Genomic DNA, 24,281 nt, shown 5'->3' on the forward strand with positions numbered 1-24,281 from the left:
AGGCTCTTTAGAGCCTCTTGTTTTATACGAAACTGTTTAAAGCAACCTAAACACATGTGTATGAAAACAACTCATCTTTTATTACAACAGACACACTTTACAACATATCGTCGATACCTTGCACGAAATTGGTGATTAGTTACATGTTCATTATATAAACATGTGCTTTAATCGTTAATGGTGCACCTGTCGGTCATTCTTGTTGGGTTTTACCTTATCCGGTGACATATCCTCCCGCCATTCCAGAAGCTGACTCTAAAAAACGATCTTCTTACGATCGAGTTATCAAAATACAAAATTAGGACAACGAGGATCGAAGACCATTTGAATCAAGACCTCTATGACCTGTTTTAAAACAACTCTTTTCACTGTGTAAAGAGTATTATGTTTGTACGGCAACGTTATTTCACTTTGCTTCATTGCCTGAAATCAAGTGTAATGTGGTTTTTTTTTTTATACCTCAAACCCAAAATTAAGACAGATGTTGGTTTAAAAGAGGGACGAAAGATACCAAAGGAACAGTCAAACTCATAAATCTAAAAAAAAAACATGTCTAAAAATGAAAAAGACAAACAGAAAAACAATAATACACATGACACAACATAAAAAAATAAAAAATAAACAACACAAACCCCACCAAAAACTAGGGGTGATCTCAGGTGCTCCGGAAGGGTAAGCAGATCCTGCTCCACATGTGGCACCCGTCGTGTTGCTTATGTGATTACAAATCCGGTAAATAGTCTAATTCGGTAGGTCACATTCATGAAATGGAAGGGGATTGTATTTACGACGACGTAAGGAACATATCCGATATCATTTGTGAAACGGTTATTCCATAGAGGTCAACCAACTCGTGATGGCGTCCGTAAAATTTACGAAGGGGTGATTTCAACTTCACCATTTGGAATTCTTGGTTTAATAGCTTCCTTGTAAGCAGTAACCCTCTATCAAAAAAATCATGATAGGAAATGCGAGCCCAGGAATATCGTATCAATTGGGAGATATATACCCCGTATGCAGGTGCTGCTAGAATGTTGCTACTTAGAAATGGAAAGTTCACAATTGGAAAGCTGACATCATCTCTTTTGTCGTAAAGTTTTGTCTTCAACCGACCCTAATTGTCAATTTCTTGATGTAAGTCAAGATAAGAAGCCGACTTAACTGTATCTGTAGTATCCTTTGTCTCCAATGCGATGGGATAGATGCGTTCCACGATACGCATTTATATAAATAAAAAAAGTTTAAAAAAATACTATCATACAAGGCTTTCGCAAAAATATAAACTTAACCAAAAAGTAAATTCTGCAGCAATTATCCTATATGTAATCTTCTGGATACATTTTATCTTCGATGCACTATTTTATAAAAAAAAATCGTAGGTACGTAATTTTTATTTTAAATGTCGCCAAAAGGAACGATTGGCGTTTTTAATCAAAGGATTCATTGGAACAAATACTTATTATACGTATATGATATTTTCGGTTAAATATTTATTCAATATAAAAAAGAAGATGTGGTATGATTGCCAATGGGAAAACTATCCACAAAAGACCAACATGACACAGACATTAACAACTTTAGGTCACCGTCCAGCCTTCAACAATGAGCAAAGCCAATATCGCATAGTCAGCTATAAAAGGCCTCGATAAGACAATGTAAAACAATTCAAACGAGAAAACTAACGGCCTTTTTTATGTAAAAAAATGAACGAAAAACAAATATGTAACACATAGACAAACGACAACCACTGAATTTACAGGCTCCTGAGTGTCATTTTCTTTATTACTATTATTTTGACCCTGTTACATTTGATTAATATTTTGTTTCTGAAATCATTGTATCTAAAACAAAAGACACGTGGTAAACATTTGAAACAAAATCTTTTAAATATACTAATAGTTTAAAAAGCTTACTGAAAATCACAATATAGACATGTAATGAAAAATCATGTAAACAAATAACTTATACGATGTACATCTTTTTAACAATGGTAGGTATCGTTTCGTACTTATTTTTCTCCATCGAACAAAGCCGGATCACCGTGGTCTGATAACTCCTATTATTAAATATTATTTTTTTTTGTTATAAGTTCACAAAATTGATTATAACTTGAGTTAAAATTGTTGAAATGATAATAAGCTTAACTTCCCTGTAAACTTTCGACTATTTTGTATTTCTCCATAAAATAAAAATTTAGTTTTAAAATGGCGACTTTACATGTAAGGAATATATTTCAAATGATTGGTATTATTTTCAGTATAGAGAGTAAGTAGTAAAACTATATACTAAACAGAAAATGATACTTTTTTTTAATGAAATAAAAGAAAGATATAATAAATAATCTTTCAGACGATAATTTTATTAGGTGTGAAGAAAAACGTTCTTGTTGATAAAACTTTTAAAAATTAGTATCAGTTTTCGGTTTCGAAATTCAAATTGTCCAAATGAAATAAAACGTAAAAAGTAAAACATAAGTTTAACAACAACCATAATACTGTGGATTTACTTATTTTCGTGTGTAACAATTTCCCTTCGTTGATTGAGAAAACCTAACGTGTTAGTGAACATTTAATTTCGAGGTTTTGCCGAAGTTTGCATACAAGCCGATAGGAAATTTGTCTCTGGTTGAAAATAAATAATTTTGTGTTTCAACTTCAGCTACGAAATGCACGAAAATAACTATACAACATATTATCGTGTATACACAGTAAAAGCAATACCAATTATGATCTACTCTTAGAATATATTATCGTAGCTGTTTTTAATTTAACCTTTTGGAATTTCTGTCCGCAATTCTCCTTAACTTCGTATTTTATTTAACTTTTTAATTTGCTTGGTTCGAGCGTCACTGATGTATCTTATGTAGACGAAACACATGTCCAAATTCTATAATGATTTTATGTCATTTGTTTATCCTCTCTTGCAATGATTTTCGAAATTACGACATTTACATATACTATTTGGTAGGTCAATGGCGCCTTTAAAAGGTCATAACGTTATACTTTTCGACGTTGGTAACGGGGATTTGTTTTCATCTATGATAAACAAAACAATAGCATGTTTTACCTAGAAGTATTAGTTTTGTCAAAGCAGGGTTTATGACTCAATTTTGGTTTTTCTTTCAAAGTACTAATTTAGATCACTACGTACTGTATAACAATAAGAGATGTCAACTCGGTGACGAGGAACTTATCGAGTACACGTTAGGTTTACCGAGCGATCATCGAGTACTCGCGTGGAAACATTAACAAAATGGAACCTCCAAATCATGCTCATTTTAGGTATCGTCGCTATTCGTCGGTCAATGTCTTATAAATGTATAACCCTCAACATTGTTACCTGGGACAAGGTAATAGTTCATGGAGTTTAAATCATAGTTTATAGCTCATTAACTACATATACTTATTATATAAACTGGAAATAATCTAACCAAGTAGTTAATAAATATCTATAGAAAAATGATTTCTCATAAACGGCATTTGGGATCCATAAAAACACATTTATTAATCAACAAAGGGGTGATGACTAGAATCTATAATAATAATAATCTTTATTTTACTGATGCATTTAATAATTTGTTGATGGTCGACCCGGGGTACATCGAATTTGTTCTTATCTAACTTTTTTTGGGACGAGGCGATTTGTCAACTTTTTTTTAGGAAACTGATAGTCTGGCCGATGAAAATATATGTTCTAACGGTAAAGACTACGATTAGCTTAAAGTGTAAAATTTGGAAAAGTGATCTTGTTCATAGCCTACCTCTGTTTGTGATAATTTTAAATGACAGTTAAAGGCAAACTTTGAATCGTATTTTTATTTTTGTTGATTTTGATTATTATCAAATTTCCTAAGAGGGCTCTGAATAATTTATGTTGTTGTTTAATCTTAATAAAGTACCAAAAAACTAACAGGAGATCGATTAGACGAGTATCATTTTGGTATTCGATTTTCGGTCCTACCGAGCGATATTCGAGTACTCCAGTACTCGTTGACCGTTGTTTTAAAAATGCATTAGATAAAAAAAAATCATGCATTTTGATGTCACAATTACATAATAATTCACAATTTTCATAAAAATAAAGAAAATGGCTGATATAATGCAGGTTTTCACCCATATGTTTTCGTTGAAACATCATACGTAGCAACATTTAAACATAATACATGTAGAAAAGTAGTAAATAAGGTATATATATATATATTCAACGGAAACACCTTATACGATATATATATTGTAAGAACAATTATAAGACCGTGTATGAAAACATGATAAAAAAATTGAGATCAGAACGGGAAAAGGTTCAAAGCAAAAACACCAAAGCGCAGCAAACAGCAAAAGTCCACCAGTTGACGTCAACGCTATGACGCAACGTTAGATATTGCTACTACCACGAAAAATAGCGTTAAGTAAATATTTGAAGGGAAAATTTTTATAGAAATACTGAAACAAATATTTTAAGTTATACATGGAAATAAAGATAGATTTTTAAATTTTCACATTATGATAGAGAAAGAATAAAAATACAATATTCATAGGCTTAGGAAGACACAGACTATCCGAAAAACGTTTATTTAGCATTGTCCCATGTAACAAACTAAAACCATAAAACTCGAACAATTCGCGAAATGTTCACGCAACTCTTCGAAATTTTGCATGAACATTTTATGACGTGATATATTTCAGTATTGGTTAACATGGTTGTCTCCATTTAAAATTTGCATACACATTTTCAAAAGAATATGATGCACGGAAATGTCCCATCGGAAATTTAATTTGGAAACTTGAAACATTTCAGTTCAAAAATAAAATTTTGACAGATAATTCATTAAATTGTAAGCACGATTGTTTTGTACTAAGTGTTAGCTCCCAAAATTCGAATTGGAAAATAAATTGAGCTAGATATTCAATTCAAAACAATAGATTTGCAATGTCTTGCAGAAATGTCCGAGTTAAACTTTCATGCCTTCACAAAACTTTTACGGCCAAACAAACAGAGATTTGATTTCGTGAAGATTATTTTTCGGCTTTGATAACTATACAAATAAAAAGTACTTTTAAAGTAGAAGTTGGTACATCAAATAGCGTTAAGATTACAGGAACATCTATAAAAAATACAGATTAATGAAAATGTCTTGCAAGTTTGTCCGTTGTCATAATTTGACGTCGCCACACGCGTAATTTGCTAGGGACGGCATGAACTGCATTCGCGTGTTCCTTCCTCCAAAAGTATAAATGTTTCAATCAAAACGAAATGATGCACACATTACAAAAATACACATATATTAAACGATCAAAAAGTAAGAAAGCTTCAGTATCATAAGTATAAGCTATATATTAATTAAAGAATCAAGTTTAAGGCAAAGCATAACAAACAACAATTTATAATGTGGAATTAATGGCCACAGTTCACTTTGAATGACGAGGTCTGACATGATAACAGAATGACGACATGATTGTTTTAACTGACAAATCTGTGCACCATTGGTAGCAATGGATGCTCAAGTTCCTCCAGGTTAAATTCTAAAGAGAACGAGGGCCATGATCCCCAAATACGTCGGGTCTTATTCGCATCACCCCCTGGTTTCAGGGGAGTAAAGATTAACAATTTAACAATTTCTAGATCATAACACAGTTAAGCTCGAACTGGTACCAATTCAGAACCGGCCACTCATGGTATACATGAGATGGTCTCAACAGAACTTCCTGCGGTAGCGCAGGAAAGTAAAAAACTAATATGATCCGACGTACAATACAGGAACGGATCATGACCCCTTAATCTTGCCAGACCCCGCCAAACAACCTTTTACTGTGACAAAACATTTTATTACCATATAATGAACAATTATACTATTATTTGAGATATAAACTCTGAAAGTTCATAACAAAATTTAAAGTTCTATGTGTGTTCCAGGTGGATAAACTAAAATCATACTGATTGTTCCAATCCCATTGCTGGTGGCTGTTTGTCCTGGTAAAACTGTATAAAACTCACTCGAATTTAGAATACGAAGTTCTCAAAAGTTTGTTCGGCAAGCAGTTCCATCGGCTTAGTTTAGTCATCTTTATTTCGTCCAACAACGTAGTATATGTTCAAACTTCTCTCTGCACAGCCTGAAAAATGAATAAAACAGCAGCAGACACAAGTAATTGTTGGTAGATTGTGGGGGGAGGTGGGTGGGTTTTGAAACTTTCACTTTCCTAGAGCGGCTAGTTCAATTGTGTGGCTGAGTCACGTGATGTTTATAAGCCGCAAGCAAAATGCGGATCGGAATGATACAAATGTCATTTACGGAAAATACATATATTAATAAAATCTCTTTCATTAAATTGGTTTATCTTAAAAGTGATAAACCTTATTAATTAAAGAATCAAGTTTAAGGCAAAGCATAACAAACAACAATTTATAATGTGGAATTAATGGCCACAGTTCACTTTGAATGACGAGGTCTGACATGATAACAGAATGACGACATGATTGTTTTAACTGACAAATCTGTGCACCATTGGTAGCAATGGATGCTCAAGTTCCTCCAGGTTAAATTCTAAAGAGAACGAGGGCCATGATCCCCAAATACGTCGGGTCTTATTCGCATCACCCCCTGGTTTCAGGGGAGTAAAGATTAACAATTTAACAATTTCTAGATCATAACACAGTTAAGCTCGAACTGGTACCAATTCAGAACCGGCCACTCATGGTATACATGAGATGGTCTCAACAGAACTTCCTGCGGTAGCGCAGGAAAGTAAAAAACTAATATGATCCGACGTACAATACAGGAACGGATCATGACCCCTTAATCTTGCCACTTGAGTGTGTCTATACGCACTCATTAAATCCCCCCCCCCTTTATTTCCTCTTAATCCCTTAAAAACCATAAGAAATGCTATTCCAAATTAGACCTCCGGGAAACGGCGAATTTTTGGAGATGACAGGAAAGTTTCAATACCCCCCTGTATGTTGTTCAAGTATATATTATAACCAATATCGGATAAGTGAGTTCCGTCATATCTATACAAGTTCAACTCTTGAGCTCGGATATTGGGATGCTGAATAATACAGTGCCCATCATTCAAGACATAATTGTTAATGGCCGAGTTTACTCGTTTGCGAGATCTTTCAATAGCTTTTCCATCTGTAGCACCGTGCCAATACCTTCGCATTAGCATTTCGCTCCATACGATGCGAGTGTTAGGTAGAAGTAAATGTAGACGCAAAATATCCCTTACAATATTTTGGATAAGTTCCAAGGTTTTAACTTTTACCAGATCATTGGAACCAAGCTGAATGACTATCATGGCGGGAGGAGAAAATTTTTCAACTGCGTGTAATACTTTGGCATTAAAATCATTCCACAACATACCCCTTTTTCCAAACCAGCGTATGTACACCCCTCTGCTTTGAAGACCAATGTTTGGGCCCCCGTGTCTCGTTTTTGCATTTGTCTGTGCCCAATATACAATTGAAGATCCGACGAACCAAATAGCTTTTGAACCTAAAAGGAGGTATATAATATGTATTATAATATTAAAACACTTCGTGAGCTGTAATGAAATTTAAAGACTCAGATACGAATATAGCGTAAATATGCAACGGAAGACCATCGGCCGCACTGCTTTATAATGTCGTCTTTAACACCATGTTTTGCCATATCAGTTGCTCGTCCTATCCGAAAAGAATGAGAACGAATGTGAAACGGTAGTTCACAGAAACCCAAACATTTTTGAAGCAGAGAACAAAATTGGTATTTAGTTAAGGCCAAACCATTAAAATGTGTATATAATTTATTTGACCCATTAACACCAGAGAAGCGAACCTGCAAGTAAGATTGTAATAGCCTAATAGGACAGATATTCGAATCGGCATGGCTCTGAATGATCAGAGTTATGGAATTGTGCTTTTGATCGGTTTTTGAGCTGCATAATTTTACATGTAATTCGGTTTTGCCATTACTCTTATCAAAAGTGATATCTTCACATTTTAAAGCATGTCCGCTTTCGTCAGTACGACTGTTTATAGCCAACTCACTTACTCGAAGCATGGCAAAATACGCAAGAGAAAAAGCAGAAGAAAACAATAAAGTTTCATATTGAGAATTGCAAACGCTGCGTAAACTGTGAATTAAACGTTTTAACAAGTCGAACGATATCGGTGTTCGAACATCTAGTTTTTGCGGATTTTTCCTACGCAATCCTTCAATCATTTTGCTGATGATGAATGATTTCGTGTTGTCTGTTATATTGTTAATCTTGTGTGTGTGGGCCAATCCGGAGATGTAAGTAGAAACAGTAGACGCAGAGAAACCTTTGTACGACAGGTATGCTATGAATTGAGCTATTTCGTCGATAGGTACCGGCCAGATATCGCGATAGTTATAAATAAAGCGAAACTTTTTAAAACATTCTACAGCTGTTTTATAAGTTTTCCAGGAGTTCGAAGCCATTGAACATTTAAGTAATAGGTCTGCCTCGTCTTTTAAACTTTCCATAGATGGACCGGAATCGTGTGTGGGTTTGCATCTGCTGTGGGGCATAGTTTCCGGAACTTCTGAAAATCACAACGAGAGAGGGAGTCAGCAAGAGAATTCAAATGACCTGGGATATGTTCGGCTTTAATCAATATGTTGCATTCCAGGCAGGCCAATACAAGTTTTCTGATTAGGGACATAACGCTTGTCGACTTTGAAGACTTTTTATTGATTATAGAGACTACACTCTGGTTATCTATGTGAAATAAAATTTTCTTGTTTTTTAACATGCCTCCCCAAATGTTCAAAGCAACTACTACTGGGAACAATTCTAGAAAGGTGATATCGGTTAAAATTCCAGAAATTATCCAATCGTGGGGCCAACTCGCCTGGGCCCATTTCCCTTCAAAATAAATACCAAAACCTTTTCCGACCCCACCTGCACTGTCAGTGAACAATTCGAGATCTGAGTTAGATGACCAGAATTTATCCAGAATTACGGTAGTACCGTTATAGTTGGATAGAAATAGTAACCAAATATTAAGGTCTTCTTTCATAGCCTTAGTTATTCTAGTTCTGTGATGGGGCCTACGCAAATTGCAAGTGGCGTCAATCAAACGACGACAGAACGCTCGACCCGGAACAATTACCTGACATGCAAAATTTAGTATACCAATCAAAGATTGTAAATCCCGAAGGGTGATTTTGGATCTACCTAAACAACAAGAAATTCTGGCTTTTAACTCAATAAGTTTGTCTTCGGGTAGACGCATTACCATGTTGATGGTGTCAAATTCTATACCAAGGAATATCAACACTTCCGTTGGCTCGACCGTTTTTTCCTCTGCTAACGGAACCCCCCAGATTTTACAAGAATCTTGAAAACACTTTAGAGTGTCGTGGCATTGTGAAGTTTGTGCCTCGCCTCCAAACAGAAAATCGTCCAAATAATGTAATATATTGTCGTTTTTTGACTGTTGCTGTACAACCCAATGCAAGGCGGTGGAAAAAGATTCAAATAGCGCCGAGCTAATACTGGCCCCCATTGGGAGGCATTTATCAAAGAAATACTGATTCTCAAATTTGAACCCCATCAGATCAAAATCACCCGGAGAGAGTCTTAGCAAACGAAAAGCCGATTTTACGTCGCACTTGGCCAAGAGTGTGTTCTTTTTCAATCTGTGAATCATATTGACAGCGTCGTCTATACTTGAGTATTTTACAGAACAGTACTGCTTGTCAATAAAGTCATTAACGGAGTGATTTATAGGAAAGGACAAATTGTGAATTAACCTGAATTCTGAACTAGATTTTTTAGGGATAACCGAGATCGGAGAAACCCGAAAGGTGGGGAATGGAGGACCTGAAAAAGGACCAGCTACCCTACCCAGGTTAATTTCTTTAAAAATTTTGTCCCTAGCTATGGTGGCTTTCTCCCCAATCAGCTCTTTAGAATCAATATCCATAGGAAGTCTCGGACCGGAATATTTTAATTTAAACCCAGTTTCGAGACCTTGGATCAGGTCTCGCGCAACCTCTTGATACGGGTAGTTTTTGAGAGCTTTCTTTACTTCATCGACGTTTATTGGCGAATTACCTAGAGAATACAAATGTGTGTAACCTGCAAATTAAAACAAAAACAAACACAAATTAATTAACATGATAAACTATAGTAAATACAGTACAAGGAGAGATAACTCGCCCATTTCTAAAAAACAAGTTCAGTTGTACTGAAAGAAATCTATATATAATTTCTTGGAAAAATAATATTTACAAAACAAGGTAAACAAAGCGGAATTAATTCCTGCAATCTAAATAGGGATGACTACCATTACATTTCGAGCATTTGTGCGTAAATTTGCAATTCTTGCCAAATCTACAAGTACCCTTGTTATTGAAATATCTGCATGTAAACACGCGGCGTTGTCCTACATTTTGACTCGACACCCCACTTGTTGATGAATTCCCACTATGTAATTGAAGGTTGTTGCCGTTTGAAAGTCCTGTATTAAAAGAAGGACTAACGTTCGGAGTAGATACACATAGCAACCACAGTTCCATATCGACAACTCCCCATGAAGAAAAGGGGGAAAAAACTTTACGTAATCTAAACTGCTCATCGTAATGAACCCAGCCTCCAGTGTAACCTCTCGAGGCTGCCATTCTGACTGTTTGCATGTATTTGAAAAACTCCAGACCTTTGTTGGGCCATTTTTCGAGCAATACACTTCCATAAATCATGAAAGCGGAAGTCCAGACATGAATACTTGTTATGGGACTTTTCTTTTGGTTAACTAATGATAAAACCCCCCCTTTTAATACCAGATCACCCTCTAAATTTTGCTCGTTTACAAGGTCCCGAGTGGATCTAAGAAGAATGTTCAGGTCAATGAACTCACCGTTCCATATTTTTTCCTTAATTTTGACCGGAATGTGAGATGAAATGGGATCAAAAACACTTGAAATGTATGAAGGGGATTGGTCCACTTGTACATGTTGTAAACTAGTATCTAAAGACCCAGAACCCGACCCGTGAGTTACAAAATGATTCGAGACAGATAACATACCAAGGTTGTTGTTTGCTGGACTCATCCCGCTGGGGCCAGGTTGTGGATTGGGAGGTATCCAAGCTCCCCTTGGTCTGTCCAGTGCGTCTCCCGCGTTACCATTTGGACTTTCTGTATCCATTTCATCTTGAATCCTGAAAGGAACGAATGGGGGTTCCTGATGTGCGTCTGATACAATGCTGATAACTGGACCACTAGCAATTGCCAAATTAGAAGAATCGGTCGCTAAACTAGAAACTTGTACGGTTCTTGTCGTGTTCTGTGATTTTGAAAGTGCTCCTCGTGTGGACGGCACTTTGCCTTTTCTATATTTCTTTGCTGGACCTGCAGGCTGCTGTGAAACCTTTTTGGGAACATTACGAGGCCTCTTTGGTGGTTTCATAACTGATTTGAAATCTATAAGTTGCGGATGTCGAAGATTTCTTGACGATTGTCTTTTGAAACTTTCACTTTCCTAGAGCGGCTAGTTCAATTGTGTGGCTGAGTCACGTGATGTTTATAAGCCGCAAGCAAAATGCGGATCGGAATGATACAAATGTCATTTACGGAAAATACATATATTAATAAAATCTCTTTCATTAAATTGGTTTATCTTAAAAGTGATAAACCTTATTGTATGACACTACTTGAATAAAATCATACTCGGGTTGAATATATAATGCAGCAATATTCCTCCAAAAGCACATAATTACTAGCAGTAAAATTGAATATCCTATGTTAATTATAAAATCATATTGGATTGGATTCTCATGGCGTTTATACTTGTGTGTTATACTTTGTATTTACCCAAAAAGGAACAATTAGATAAAGCGCATTTCCAATTTAACGTCATTTTTCTGTTACACTAAATGGTAGCAATATCTGACGTTGCGTCTATGAGAAAATCCAACATACGGGGACGGACTTTAGCTGACCGCCCCTCAACTAGTTTAGAGAAAATAGCCGTCAAACATACAAATGAATAAACATTTTAAAAAAGATACAAGATAACAAGGGCAACATGTTACTGACTAAGGACTGGTGCAAAAATGCGGCGGGGTTATATATGTGTTGTGAGATCTCAACATCCCCCTTTAGCAGTAGCCAATGTAGAATAAAACAAACACATACCAGTACGTACAGTAAAACTCAATTTAGAATTGGTAATTAAAATTGCAAAATTACAATGATCAACATAAACTAACAAATGACTACTATAAGTGATTGACATGCCAGCTTCAGACCTAAATTATATTGATTGAAATTTCTTAATATTATAGAAATATACTTATTGAGGTTAGAGTTTTAGTATCAAGTGCAAAATCTAAAGCTCAAACACATCAAACTAATGGATAATATCTTTCACATTCCTGACTTGGTGAAGGCATTTTTTACTAATGTAGGAAATGATGGATTAAACCTCGCTAGCTTAACCTCTCAAATTTATGACAATCGCATCAAATTCCATTATAGGTTTTCAAGGATGTGTGAACAAAACAAACAGACAAAATATGTAAAAAATGTCAAAATTAGGGGTACAGCACAAACACTTTTTAAATGTGAATCACAAAAGGTCATGTAGACAAAGCACATTAGCAAAAATGAAGGACAGGAATACAAAAAAGATTAAGGAATAATAAATTATTGACGAGATGCATAAGAACAGAGTCATGAATTTATTCCTGTAAATTTTATAGTTAAAATTTTTTTTTTTTTTTTTTGTCATCAGTCAAAGTAAATGTTTTGCGACTGCTATAAAAACACCTTTATTTAGTTTTTGACCATTCATTTCTGCAAACAAGACATATTTGGCAAACATAAAATATGTTCTCTTTTGTTTGACTTCCCTGTTACACATATATTTAAAGACTCTGTTAAACTCAAATCGTTTGGTATCATATCCTTAGTTTCTCGTTTGAAGGATTTGTATTTGATTTATTAAACGCAAAAGTTCTCAGTATATTTGATTTATATTTTAAATAAAAGTTTAAGTTAGATTTACAACATGCGAGTTTTGACTAGACCAATGTCTGGTTCAATTGACTACAATACACATTTACAGGAAATTAAGTCCTGACTTCTTTTCAAAATAAAAGTAACTACGCACATTTATAGAATTGGTATGATTTGCAGTATCAAGTGGAGATAAAAATAAAAATGGATTAAATTCACTCATATAATTTTAAGACTAGACTATTTTATTCATGAATACAACATGTAAGTACAGTGTGATGACGCTTTAGTATATCACATAATAAAATTCATTTTGTCAATACTTAATCATTATTTATGTAACAGTTTGGTTTGTGTGAAAAACTATATATATTTCCTCATTTGGGAAGTTCATGTTTTTATTTAAGATTTCAATTATCAATTTTTCATAAAAATAGGGTAATGAATAAAATAGGAATTTATAGCAATAACAGAGCAGGTTTTTTTATTTTGTTTTGTCTAGTTGGTGAAGCAGACAGTAAATAATACTATAATAGCTCTTATGTCCTTTAACAACAAATGTTAATCCGAGGGAATGAGTATTTACTTTTTTGGGGTAAAAGCTAGAAAGGGATAAGAGGACTTTTAAAAAGGAATATCCTGGGCAGGTAGGAACTGTAAGAACTTAAAGAAAATAATTTGCATAGGACAGTATGAATATCAATATTCTGAACCACAAAACACAGGAAACCAATTGTGTATAAATGTAAAAACAATTTAGACGACGAGGCAACAAGTTGAAATGAATATCAGCCCGACTAATGGTTATCAAAGGTACCAGGATTATAATGTAGTACGCAAGACGCCCGTTTCGTCTACATAAGACTCATAATCATAATAACAGTGACATGTAACCATTTATTTTTATTTTGATGTTTAGTTCAAACAGCGTCAGCACAATGCTCTCTTCAGACGTTGTGTCTAGAAATGAAAATAGTGGTGATTGGTTGTGGTACTGTTGCTGTTGCTGCTATCATAGGCTTTGTTTTTATTGCATGTAGAGGGTCGAAACGTGAGTTTTTATCATCCATGGTTACGATTTTAAAGTGATGAATTAATGTAAGCCTGAAAGGATAATTTTGATAAACAAACAGTCTTAAATTGATTTATAGAAAATCCATCTCTCTTTAATATTTTCATTATTTATTCGATATTTGCATAAATGAACAATTAGCGAAATTTGACCCAAAAATAACTAAAACATTTCACTCTTTTTTGCAATATTTTTTTTACTTTATTTTATATTATTTTAGGAAGAGAGCCACCTCCGAAGAAGCACCACCCAACCATTAGGAAGTCTAAGTACGATATGTATTTAATATTTGGGGCCGCTCATTTATTATTCCATTATTCAAATGTTTCCTATCCACTTTGGTTTTCCCTCAACTGAGAGTAAGTTTTTGAGTGGGAGAACTTTTGTGCAATGAAGATATTTAAAAAAAAACTTTAATTTGATTTTACCCGAGGCAAAGATTTCCTAAGCCATATTTGACATAGCATTAGAGATTTTTCTGTTTGATGCTATTCAACTTTATTGTTCATTTTGCCTTATAGCTGTTTTGGATTGAGCGCCACCGTTAAGTTTTTCGTAGACAAATGCTCGTCTGGCATAATAAACTACAAGTATGAAGCTGGTATCTATGGTGTGTTTTTTTAAACAAGTTCAACGTGCATTCAAATCTCAAAGTTACCCTATGTAGAATATGTATCTGAAAAAAACAAACCTGCATGGTTTAGCTACCACCTAGAAGACAGCTTTATTAAGAAATCAAAGACGGTGTATAAGTTGGAGAGCATGGTCAAATCATGTACTGTAAGTAAAACGTTAGTTTGATCCGTTGGGTGAATACTGCCTTGCAAGAAATCAAATATACCACTTATACAAGGTTTAATCAAATCCCATAATAACAATTAATTGAGTTTTGCATTACTTCGTAAGGTCCACATAATTGGATTGAAATTCTGGTCTTGACAAATAGGGTCTATTCATTTTATTTTGTGTCTATCTGATTGATCATACCTTTATCAAAGTAAATTTAACAATTTGTTATTTTCAGGTCTACAACATCATTGTCTCATGTTACAAAGGTGATCTTTCACAAATACAATCCACCCACTCACTTTCTAATTTATTGAGGGTCAGTTGAAAACAAAACTTTACGACAAAAGAAATAATTTCAGCTTTCCATTTGTGAACTTTACATTTCTGTGTAGCAACATTCAAGCAGCGCCTGCATAAAAGTATATATCTCCCAGTTGATAAGATATTCTAAGACTTGTATTTCCTATCTAGATTTCCTTGAAAAGGATAACTGCTCACAAATATTATTAAAAGAAGATTTCTAAGTGGTGAAGGTGAATTCAGCCCTTCGATAGTTTCATAGACGCCATCACCAGTCCTTTGACCGTTATAGAAAATCCGTTACACATATCATAACTTATATGTTTCTTATAATATAGCTACAATACTGTACCTTTTTCCAAAATGTGACCTACCGAATTAGACTTATTGCCATGTCTATTATAATTTGAGCAAAGTAGAGTTTGTTATATGTGAAATCTGCTCAATCTTCCGTAGCGCCTGTTATCACCACACAAGGTTTTGATGGGGTTCGTACTGCTCAGTCTTTAGTTTTATATGTTGTGTCATATGTACTATTGTTTGTTTGTTTGTCTTTTTCTATATTAGCCAGGGCGTTGTCTGTTCGTTTTCAATAAATGAGTTCGAATGTTCCTCTTGTATATTTCACCCCTCTTTTATAAATTCTGAAAGTATTTTAAAGCATGAATTATACGGGTTTAATTATTGCTGGATATGGTATATGCGTTTAATGGTGATCTAAAATTAAAATGAATTATTTAGTTTCATTTATGTTTTGGCTAGTAACAATAAGGCTACTGTATAAGGACAGAAATGTACGAAAGGAATTTGTGAAGGAAGTCAGATGCTTTAAGCTTTTGGTATACAGAGACCGTTTGTAAGAGATAAAGTGAACATGAAGAGAAAAGATAAGGACCGCCTTACCTTTTTTCGAAGAATACCTTTTAAAAAACGTCAAAATCATTCAATCGCGTAGTGGTATTAACTATTTTTGGATTCTCAAAAATTCTATCTATAACTTTTGGACTAGTTTTAATAGCAGTCTATTTCTGTAATTTATTCTTACATACTTTTGATTTTTTAACCCTGTATGCTTACATTGCCTATGTAAATTTTAAAACTGTTTGTATGCACATTGAACGACAAATTAATGTGACGTATAAAATAATGTGTTCGTAGATAGAAGATGTTTTTGTGTTCGGTTAAAGTGTCCCTTTTAAAATTGTTATACGATGATGACTGATGTACCCATATTTTGACTCTGTTATAAATTGTGACTGTTTATTTAACGCATCATGTAAACATAACGGAATTTGATGAGACTATTATTAAAGTGAGAGGGTTAGTGCTATAGAACCAGGTTTAATCCACCATTTTCTACATTTGAAAATGCCTGTACCAAGTCAGGAATATGACAGTTCTTGTCCATTCGTTTTTGATGCGTTTTGTTATTTGATTTTGCCATGTGATTGTGGACTTTCCGTATTGATTTTCCTCTGAGTTCAGTATTTTTGTGATTTTACTTTTTATATATGGTTTTACCTGTTAATGGTTTTTTTATAATTTCAGAATAAAAAGTGTTGTAGTCTACGATGAAATTGATGAATCACCAGTTAATGGTAATATAAACTTTTATTTAATATAGTATAGTGTTTCTGGAATAAAATCCCCTTGTTTTCGTTATCTAATTTAATAATTTCAGTTCCAACAAGAATATTAATATCGTTAAATAACAAGAATATTTCAAATAACAACTCACTTTGTTTGTTTATGTATTACTTTTGATAACACATACATGTGATCATATCAAACTTCTCATCAGGAAACATTAGTGATCTAGATACCCGGTCATAAAACACTCGGTCATTAAACACACAGTCATTTAACACATATGAAAAGTAATACAGATTCAAAGATGGATCATAGATATAGGAAGATGTGGTGTGAGTGCCAATGAGACAACTCTCCATCCAAATAACAGTTCATTTGTTATATGTGTACGGAAAACACTCATTATCAAATGCACCATAAGGGAGTGGGAAAGATGTGTTTAGTATGTAAATATCCGACTTTTACTATATCTCCAGTTTCCCGTTATGAATAAATGTCAGATACAATATCAGACCAACATTCATTTAGACAACCTCTGATAGTACCCCGAGACCAAAAGATTAAGCTTCAAGCAAAAGCATCGTGCTTATAGAACTACCTGAAACAGAGTAGTATGCCTTTGAATACTATACAGGGAAATAATCTAGGCTATACTTAAATCAAACAATTGTCATGTATTGAAACTTTCAAGTCACTTTTCTATCTTTCGCCTCTTTTTTTCAAGTAGAACATTAACGCCATGTTTCTTAAAAGGTGCATGTTAGATATGTGACGCAGATCCTATCTGTTATGTAGAATTGACTTTAAATGCATTTACACGATCAGAATCATGAATGCAACGTCAATATACCGGAAAATTATTTTAAGGATTGTCTGTCGATTTTTCTTTTTGTCTTATAGACCGTGTAGCATGGGCGCTGCTTATACAGAGTAAAATTATTAAGCGATTAAAAGGGTTGCATAATTGGTTAAGGAATACAAAATGATTTTAGGAATATGATTATCTTTAACAACTATGTTGTTTAAATTTATTTGCTAATACACTATCTATCAAATAGCTGACTAAATTATATGTCTATGTATTATATCATTTGTGAACTAATTTTTAACTTAAATCAAATATTTCATAAATCAGCACGTTTTTTAATTTATTTTAGAAAAAGTAAAGAACAAGGAAGATAACAGGTAAAAGGAGGAAGTTTTTTGTATTGTTTTTTATTGATGTTTATATAGAGGTAGTTCTGGGTAACATTTTTCTTTATTATAATTGGTCCTAAAAGTACTTAAAGTGAACATAGACTGCTTAAATTTAAACAGACCTGTTATATAAAAGAAACATAAGATAAATAAATTGTAATTGCATTGTGATCATTTTCTCTTAATTCTTTTCAACTTCGTACTTTATTTGGCTTTTTAAAACTTTTTTGGATTCGAGCGTCACTGTTGAATCTTTTGTAGACGAAACGCGCGTATGGTGTATTTGAAAATTTTAGTCCTGGTATCTATGATGAATTTATTTCCATGTGTATCGTAGTTTGAATTAGAAAAAAGATTAACCTATGATTGAAATCTGAAAACCAAAATTCAGTATTTTAACCATAGATGCAATTTATTAGGTGTTAATCATTGTATTATAATTTTTGTAGGTATAGATATGAAGAAGTAGTTATCAAAAGAAGTAGTGGACTGAACTATGACGATCTTGTGCATAGACGACGTAAATCTAAAAGTAAGTTTGCATTGAATGGTCTATGAGATGTGATGAAATCGGGGGTCGAATTTGAAAGGCAATGCCCTACTCTGTTGAAGTTTCAATTAGAATGTTGACATCGGAGTTCGTTAATGTTGTCATTTCATATTTTATACGTTTTTCGTTGAAGGCCTAACAGAACCAATTTGATTTTATTTTTCATAAATGACTTATTGTAGGTATTTTTAGTCCCAGGTCAAATATTTATCTTGCAAATTTCACAATCAGTAAATTTGTTTTAATTATTTCATTAATGATAAGTTGTTAGAAAATATCGTCGACAACTCAATAAAATTTAATCATTTGATTAGCGTTAGTTTTATAACCAACGTCAATTCACATTTTCGTTCATTTTGAGGGTAAAACTAGACCACGAATTCAAATGTTCAACAAGATAAAAATTCTATAAAGGCAGGAGCCTGTATTTCAGTGGTTGTCGTTTAATTTGTTGATGTGTTACATATTTGTTTTCGTTCATTTTTGTATTTAAATAAGGCCGTTAGTTTTATCGATTGGGTACATTTGTCATTTCGGGCCTTTTTATAGCAGACTATGCGGTATGAACTTTGCTGAGTGTTACCTAGACCTCTAGATCTGTATAGCAAATTAAGGTCATTAAAAACTTCCATTTGTTTGTTGTTATTGGCAATCACCCCACATCTTTTTTTTTATATTGTTGTCATATTTTCGAAAGAAAAAAACTAGAAATCAAGTATCCACGAAAGTATATTGTTTTCTCTATATGCAACAATCGATATCTAAGAAAATAAAAAGAAATCCACAGTAATTTGTCTTAAGAAATGAACAAATATTTCGGCTTTGTGTCATAAACCACCCTTAATTGTTTAGGTAAAGACATCAATTGTATAGAAACACAATTTTGTTGTAGTTTGTGTACTATTTTTTTCGCCATTGCGTTGTCAGTTTATTTTTGAAGATGTTTTAGTTACCCCTTTGGTATGTTTTGCCTCTCTTTTATTGAAACATAGTTTCTTTAAAAGTTTACAGTTTTGTCAATAGAAAGTCTTTGTCGTATTTGTTGATTTCTTGTATTTAAAATGTATGTGTGATGACTCTACTTTCGTTTCTTCTTGTCTGTTCCCTGGTTATACTGTACTAAATCATAGTTTACTTTGCGTCATGCCTTTGACAAAGCTTTCTGCATTTGTTTTTGGTATCTTTTTTATCACAGCTTTTTTGTGTATTACAGTTCCAACACCAAGAGGGCTGTTCAAGAAAAAACGAAGGTAAGTCATTGATGGAATATCTCTATTTCAATAAGAGAGAAAATATAATTGGTAATGAAAGTTCGAAGTTCTTTTTATTTGCAATACATGTTGAAAGGCAGAACACATTAAAGAACGCCAGTGTGAGAATACTTTTCGCTCGATAAAGGTATTACGATAATATTACCTAATCTCAGAAACCAGTTCAACAACGTCCGACTAGCTGTCATATTCCTAATAATAAAGCTGGTAAAGATGTTGTCTTGCCAAAGTGGTGAAGCTCGAAATGGTTCATACCCTTAACCTTCCACTGTGTGACATTCGCTGCAGATGTCTTACTCCTTTTCGAATATTAAATGCATTCAGAAAATATGTCTGATGTTAATAATATTTTACAGGTTTTTTTTTACATATTTGACTCAGAAAAGTGTGTTATTCAGACAAGGGATATCTTTGAAAATAGATAAGTGTCTAGTGCATTAAATAAATTTTGGTATCACCACATTATGATTGGCAATGACGCCGATGATAATTATTTAATCATAACCCAAAATTAAGGATTATTTTGAATAGCAATATTGCCATTGTTATGTCACGTTATGACATATGGTCTCCTTTTATGATGTTCGTTTGTCATGTTTTGAAATTTTCGTCATATTTTTGGAATCCTCTGGTTTCATCGATTTGAATGCCTAAAAAAATTTGCCCATTTACCCCTATGTTTCTTTTTATAAATTTTTTACGTGTATTATGATAAGCCATCTGTTATAGTCTTATTTTAATAATTTTTTAATAGTTTTGGAGAACTTAAACTGTTTAATGATAAAGCTATTTAATCATTAAAATTAACATATCCCCTGATTATTATAAATTACTTTAAATTCAAACATATGAAGTGTTATAAAAAAAATTGTTCCATGATTTTGAAAAGAACGTGTAAAACTCTTTAAGCATGAGCTTTTTCAGATTTGACTGTTGAAGTGCAAATTATACGATCTTAATACAATAATGTAAATGTATATGATTGAACCTAGGTATCTGACCCAATGCTTACATGTATACATCCTTATTGCAATATTATGATCATGCTTTTATTATTTTATTAAAGGGTTCAAGTATTAAAGTCGCAAATAACAGCCAAAGATAATGTGTATTCTGTTGATATTCTTGAGAGTGAACATGACAACGAACCAATATCAGACAATAAAGATGTCGAAAAACCGGCAGTCATTGAACTAGAACAGTTTGATGCAGAAAAGAAAACACAAGACATAATTATAAGTGAAACAAATGATACCAAGTGTTCTTTTATAGAAAACGCTCCGAGTGAAAATACCAACAAAACGAACGGGGATTGTGCAATTAGCAGCGAAATTTCAAACACTGAGACATCGAGTACTGATTCTAAAAAAGTGCAAACAGAGGAAAATAAACTTGATAAACCTACAATCGAGAGTAATAAGCTGATTGGAAATCAAAAGGATAAAAATGATAGTTTCGAAATTTCAAACACAGAGACATCGAGTATAGATTCCGAAAAAGTGCAAATACAGGAAAATAAACTTGAAAAACTTAAAATCGAAAGTAAAAAGGTGATTGGAAATCAAAAGGATAAAAGTATCAGTTGCGAAATTTCAAACACAGAGACATCGAGTATAGATTCCGAAAAATTGCAAATAAAGGAAAACAAACTTGATAAAATGACAAATGAGAGTTTTAAGCTGAATGGAAATCAAAATGATAAAAATGATAGTTGCAAAACTGATCATGCACTGAGAGAGACGGACTCTACAATGAATAATACAGCCATCAGGACAAAAGAAGTTTTGACAAGGCTAAACCATGAAACAAGCGAAACATCAAACTATGACAATTCTTTAAATTTCCTGATAGATAGAACTAAAGGAAAGCCGCCTAAAGTACATGCTAAGCCTAGTAAAATCACAAAAAATAATATTACTGGTAGTTCACATTATCAGATGAAACCATTCACACAACAGGGTAATGAAAGTGAAAAAATCAGTGAAAAGAAAAAAGGTATTTATACACTATTGATCGAAATAACAGGAAAAAAACTAACCCTTTAATTTTAGACTTTTAACCTTCAATTGAATTTGCTTGATAATATTTCGTTAACATCAGGTTTCACTAAGTTCCGGTTTCATGATCTAACTGTAAAATAGATATATCCTCGTAAGGAAACCTACTGCTAATATCATTAAAATTTCTTAATTTATTTTAATGTTAGTCAGGAGATTTTTATGACATATTTGCATCACTTTTATTCTTTTTTTTTCAGACCCAATTGACCAAGTAGACGATCGAATAGAGTATATAAATCTCAGGTTGAAATGAGATATATCCAGACATCTAGAAATTTGCAGTTCTACCAAAAACCATAATTAAGTAATAAGCTGTGATAAATTGATTTCATGCAACGACGATTTTCATATAAGTTTAACCAATCCCTCGTTTTACTAACTTATTATCGCAGCAACCATCAAATACAAGACAAAAAGAATGAAGGAGTCTATATAACATTTAGTCTACTAGTAAATTAAACATCATATTGTCATATAAGTCATCATATGTAATATTAGTTTATAAATTTCATTAAAGAGAACATGATATTCAATACAGACTCTTTAACAGCTATATTTATTCTTATCTTTTCTATTTGATGAAATATTTAATGATCAGCTTACCAAAAAAGGGAAAACAAAACATTATAAATTTCGTACGTTTGAAGCGTTTTTATTGATTCACCTTCATCAAGAATGTTCCAAACCGATTTTTTATAGCCAATGATGTTTCAGGACCGATAACATTGAAGAGCGTACACCAAAAAGGATCTCAAAAACAAAAAAAAAGTATATCTGAGGCAAACTTTGCCATAGGAAAAAGAAACCTTTGTGTATTTATAATTTCAAAACTTACAATCGGGAATTTACAGAATGTTTTTTCTTATTCATGTCAGTATCTAAATACTGACTATTGAGTTGATGATATCCTCGTTCACTGTTAGTAAACCAACAAAGAGACTAAGCATTTTAGTGCAACATATAATTTTAGTGCAAAATATAATATACGCACTTTATACGTCTTTGAAAATTTACAAAAAATATAACAAAAGGAATGTAAAACAGAATGAAATGTTATAAAATAACATAAAGGTTGACACATTTTTATATATTTAGTTTGATACTAGTTTTAAATAGAAAATGTATGTAATATTCATTTACTTAATTCAATTTAGATCTGTGCACCCAAATCCATCATAGGTCAATTTTGGCAAAGGGATTTTGATTTTCTTATTAATTGCTTATTGATCAACTGCGAATTCAAGTAAATACAAACGGGATATCATTTCGTTACAAGGACATTAACTGTCCTTACACAAATATTAATTGTTATAAAACTTTCAGTTTTATTTTCCCGCATTTTCTTTTTCTTTTTATATAAAGACGTAGTTACAGTGCATGACCACATAAGGAAACAAATACTAAATCAGAACTGAATAGTTTTGTTAATTTATTGACCTGCTGTTTCTCTTCTTTTTACTTAAACTAGATCACTTTCGTGACAGTCATTTTATTCATTTTTTCTTTTAAGTTTTTGACAAGGTAAACAATTGTTATCTTCCTGTTCATACGTTCTTGATTATAACCTTGAAAAAGTTTGACCTTGTTTATTTCAATCTTTATTCCAATCGATGACACTGATAGTATGTATGATCATATGGCTCTCGGTTTCCAATGACTGTCTCCTTTATTTCCCATGTAAGCATACCATTGTTGTTTATCAAAAGGAAGTATTCTACTACAAACTTGATTTGCTGTTAAATTTGCACAAGTGCATGTCAATCTCAACCTAGTAAAAAAAGACAGAAACAAAAAGAATATTAATCATAACGAAAATAATATAGTAACCTAATAATTCAGTAAACAATAAGAGTAAAATGATATTACATTACAATGAAAAATGATATATAAATGGCCTCTTTGTTGTGTTGTTATATTATTGTCTAATTGAATTATTCCTCAACTAGTCTATGTACTACATATAAAGGCAATATTGACGAGTTAACAAATAACCTAAATCAGAATCTGTATAAATAATGGATGACAAAAGAAAGAAACTAAATTTCAAATCCATTTTATCAGTTGACCATTACAAAAATTATTCAAGACGCAGTTTTGACATTAATAGTTATCAAAAGTACCAGGATTATAATTTTATACGCCAGACGCGCGTTTCGTCTACATAAGACTCATCAGTGACGCTCAGATCAAAATAGTTAAAAAGCCAAATAAATACAAAGTTGAAGAGCATTGAGGATCCAAAATTCCAAAAAGTTGTGCCAAATACGGCTAAGGTAATCTACTCCTGGGGTAAGAAAATCCTTAGTATTTCGAAAAATTCAAAGTTTTGTAAACAGAAAATTTATCAAAATGACCATATAATTGATATTCATGTCAACACCGAAATGCTGACTACTGGGCTGGTGATACCCTCGGGGACGAAACGTCCACCAGCAGTGGCATCGACCCAGTGGTGTAAATAGTTATCAAAAGTACCAGGATTATAATTT

The 24,281-nt window shown here is 33.0% G+C and overlaps 3 protein-coding genes across 4 annotated transcripts in view; 1 reads left to right on the forward strand and 2 right to left on the reverse strand.

Annotated features, from left to right (window-relative positions):
* Window positions 1-5,354: 5,354 nt before the first annotated feature.
* Window positions 5,355-11,506, reverse strand: LOC134720647 (uncharacterized). 2 transcript variants are annotated; one of them, XM_063583033.1, is made up of 2 exons: window positions 11,032-11,506; window positions 5,355-6,110 (listed from the first exon to the last, which is right to left on the reverse strand). In XM_063583033.1, the coding sequence occupies exons 1-2, from the start codon at window positions 11,411-11,413 to the stop codon at window positions 6,052-6,054; spliced, it is 441 nt and encodes a 146-aa protein (XP_063439103.1). In that variant the 5' UTR covers window positions 11,414-11,506; the 3' UTR covers window positions 5,355-6,051. The 2 variants fall into 2 exon arrangements, with proteins under 2 accessions (XP_063439103.1, XP_063439102.1); XM_063583032.1 differs by having other exon boundaries at window positions 5,355-7,492.
* A 2,382-nt stretch (window positions 11,507-13,888) lies between these two features.
* LOC134720648 (uncharacterized) lies at window positions 13,889-22,303 on the forward strand. The gene is made up of 8 exons (XM_063583034.1): window positions 13,889-14,014; window positions 14,256-14,304; window positions 16,673-16,722; window positions 17,872-17,899; window positions 18,361-18,443; window positions 19,675-19,711; window positions 20,799-21,727; window positions 21,990-22,303. The coding sequence occupies exons 1-8, from the start codon at window positions 13,930-13,932 to the stop codon at window positions 22,043-22,045; spliced, it is 1,317 nt and encodes a 438-aa protein (XP_063439104.1). The 5' UTR covers window positions 13,889-13,929; the 3' UTR covers window positions 22,046-22,303.
* A 152-nt stretch (window positions 22,304-22,455) lies between these two features.
* The window catches only part of LOC134720649 (uncharacterized), a 29,685-nt gene continuing 27,859 nt past the window's right edge, over window positions 22,456-24,281 (reverse strand). The window contains exon 13 of the mRNA XM_063583035.1: window positions 22,456-23,560. Coding sequence (XP_063439105.1) covers window positions 23,425-23,560 — 136 coding nt within the window. The 3' untranslated portion in view covers window positions 22,456-23,424. The remainder of the gene's footprint in view (window positions 23,561-24,281) is intronic.

Source organism: Mytilus trossulus, chromosome 6, assembly GCF_036588685.1.
Source record: "Mytilus trossulus isolate FHL-02 chromosome 6, PNRI_Mtr1.1.1.hap1, whole genome shotgun sequence".
In the NCBI taxonomy this organism is placed as follows: domain Eukaryota; kingdom Metazoa; phylum Mollusca; class Bivalvia; order Mytilida; family Mytilidae; genus Mytilus; species Mytilus trossulus.

Coding starts and splice junctions, on each gene's coding strand:
- LOC134720647 (XM_063583032.1), bottom strand. CDS start 11,413: ATGAAACCACCAAAGAGGCCTCGTAATGTTCCCAAAAAGGTTTCACAG. Junction 7,493..11,031: donor TCCAGCAAACAACAACCTTG/GTATGTTATCTG, acceptor ACCTCCTTTTAG/GTTCAAAAGCTATTTGGTTC.
- LOC134720648 (XM_063583034.1), top strand. CDS start 13,930: ATGAAAATAGTGGTGATTGGTTGTGGTACTGTTGCTGTTGCTGCTATC. Junction 17,900..18,360: donor AAGAACAAGGAAGATAACAG/GTAAAAGGAGGA, acceptor TAATTTTTGTAG/GTATAGATATGAAGAAGTAG. Junction 21,728..21,989: donor AATCAGTGAAAAGAAAAAAG/GTATTTATACAC, acceptor TTTTTTTTTCAG/ACCCAATTGACCAAGTAGAC.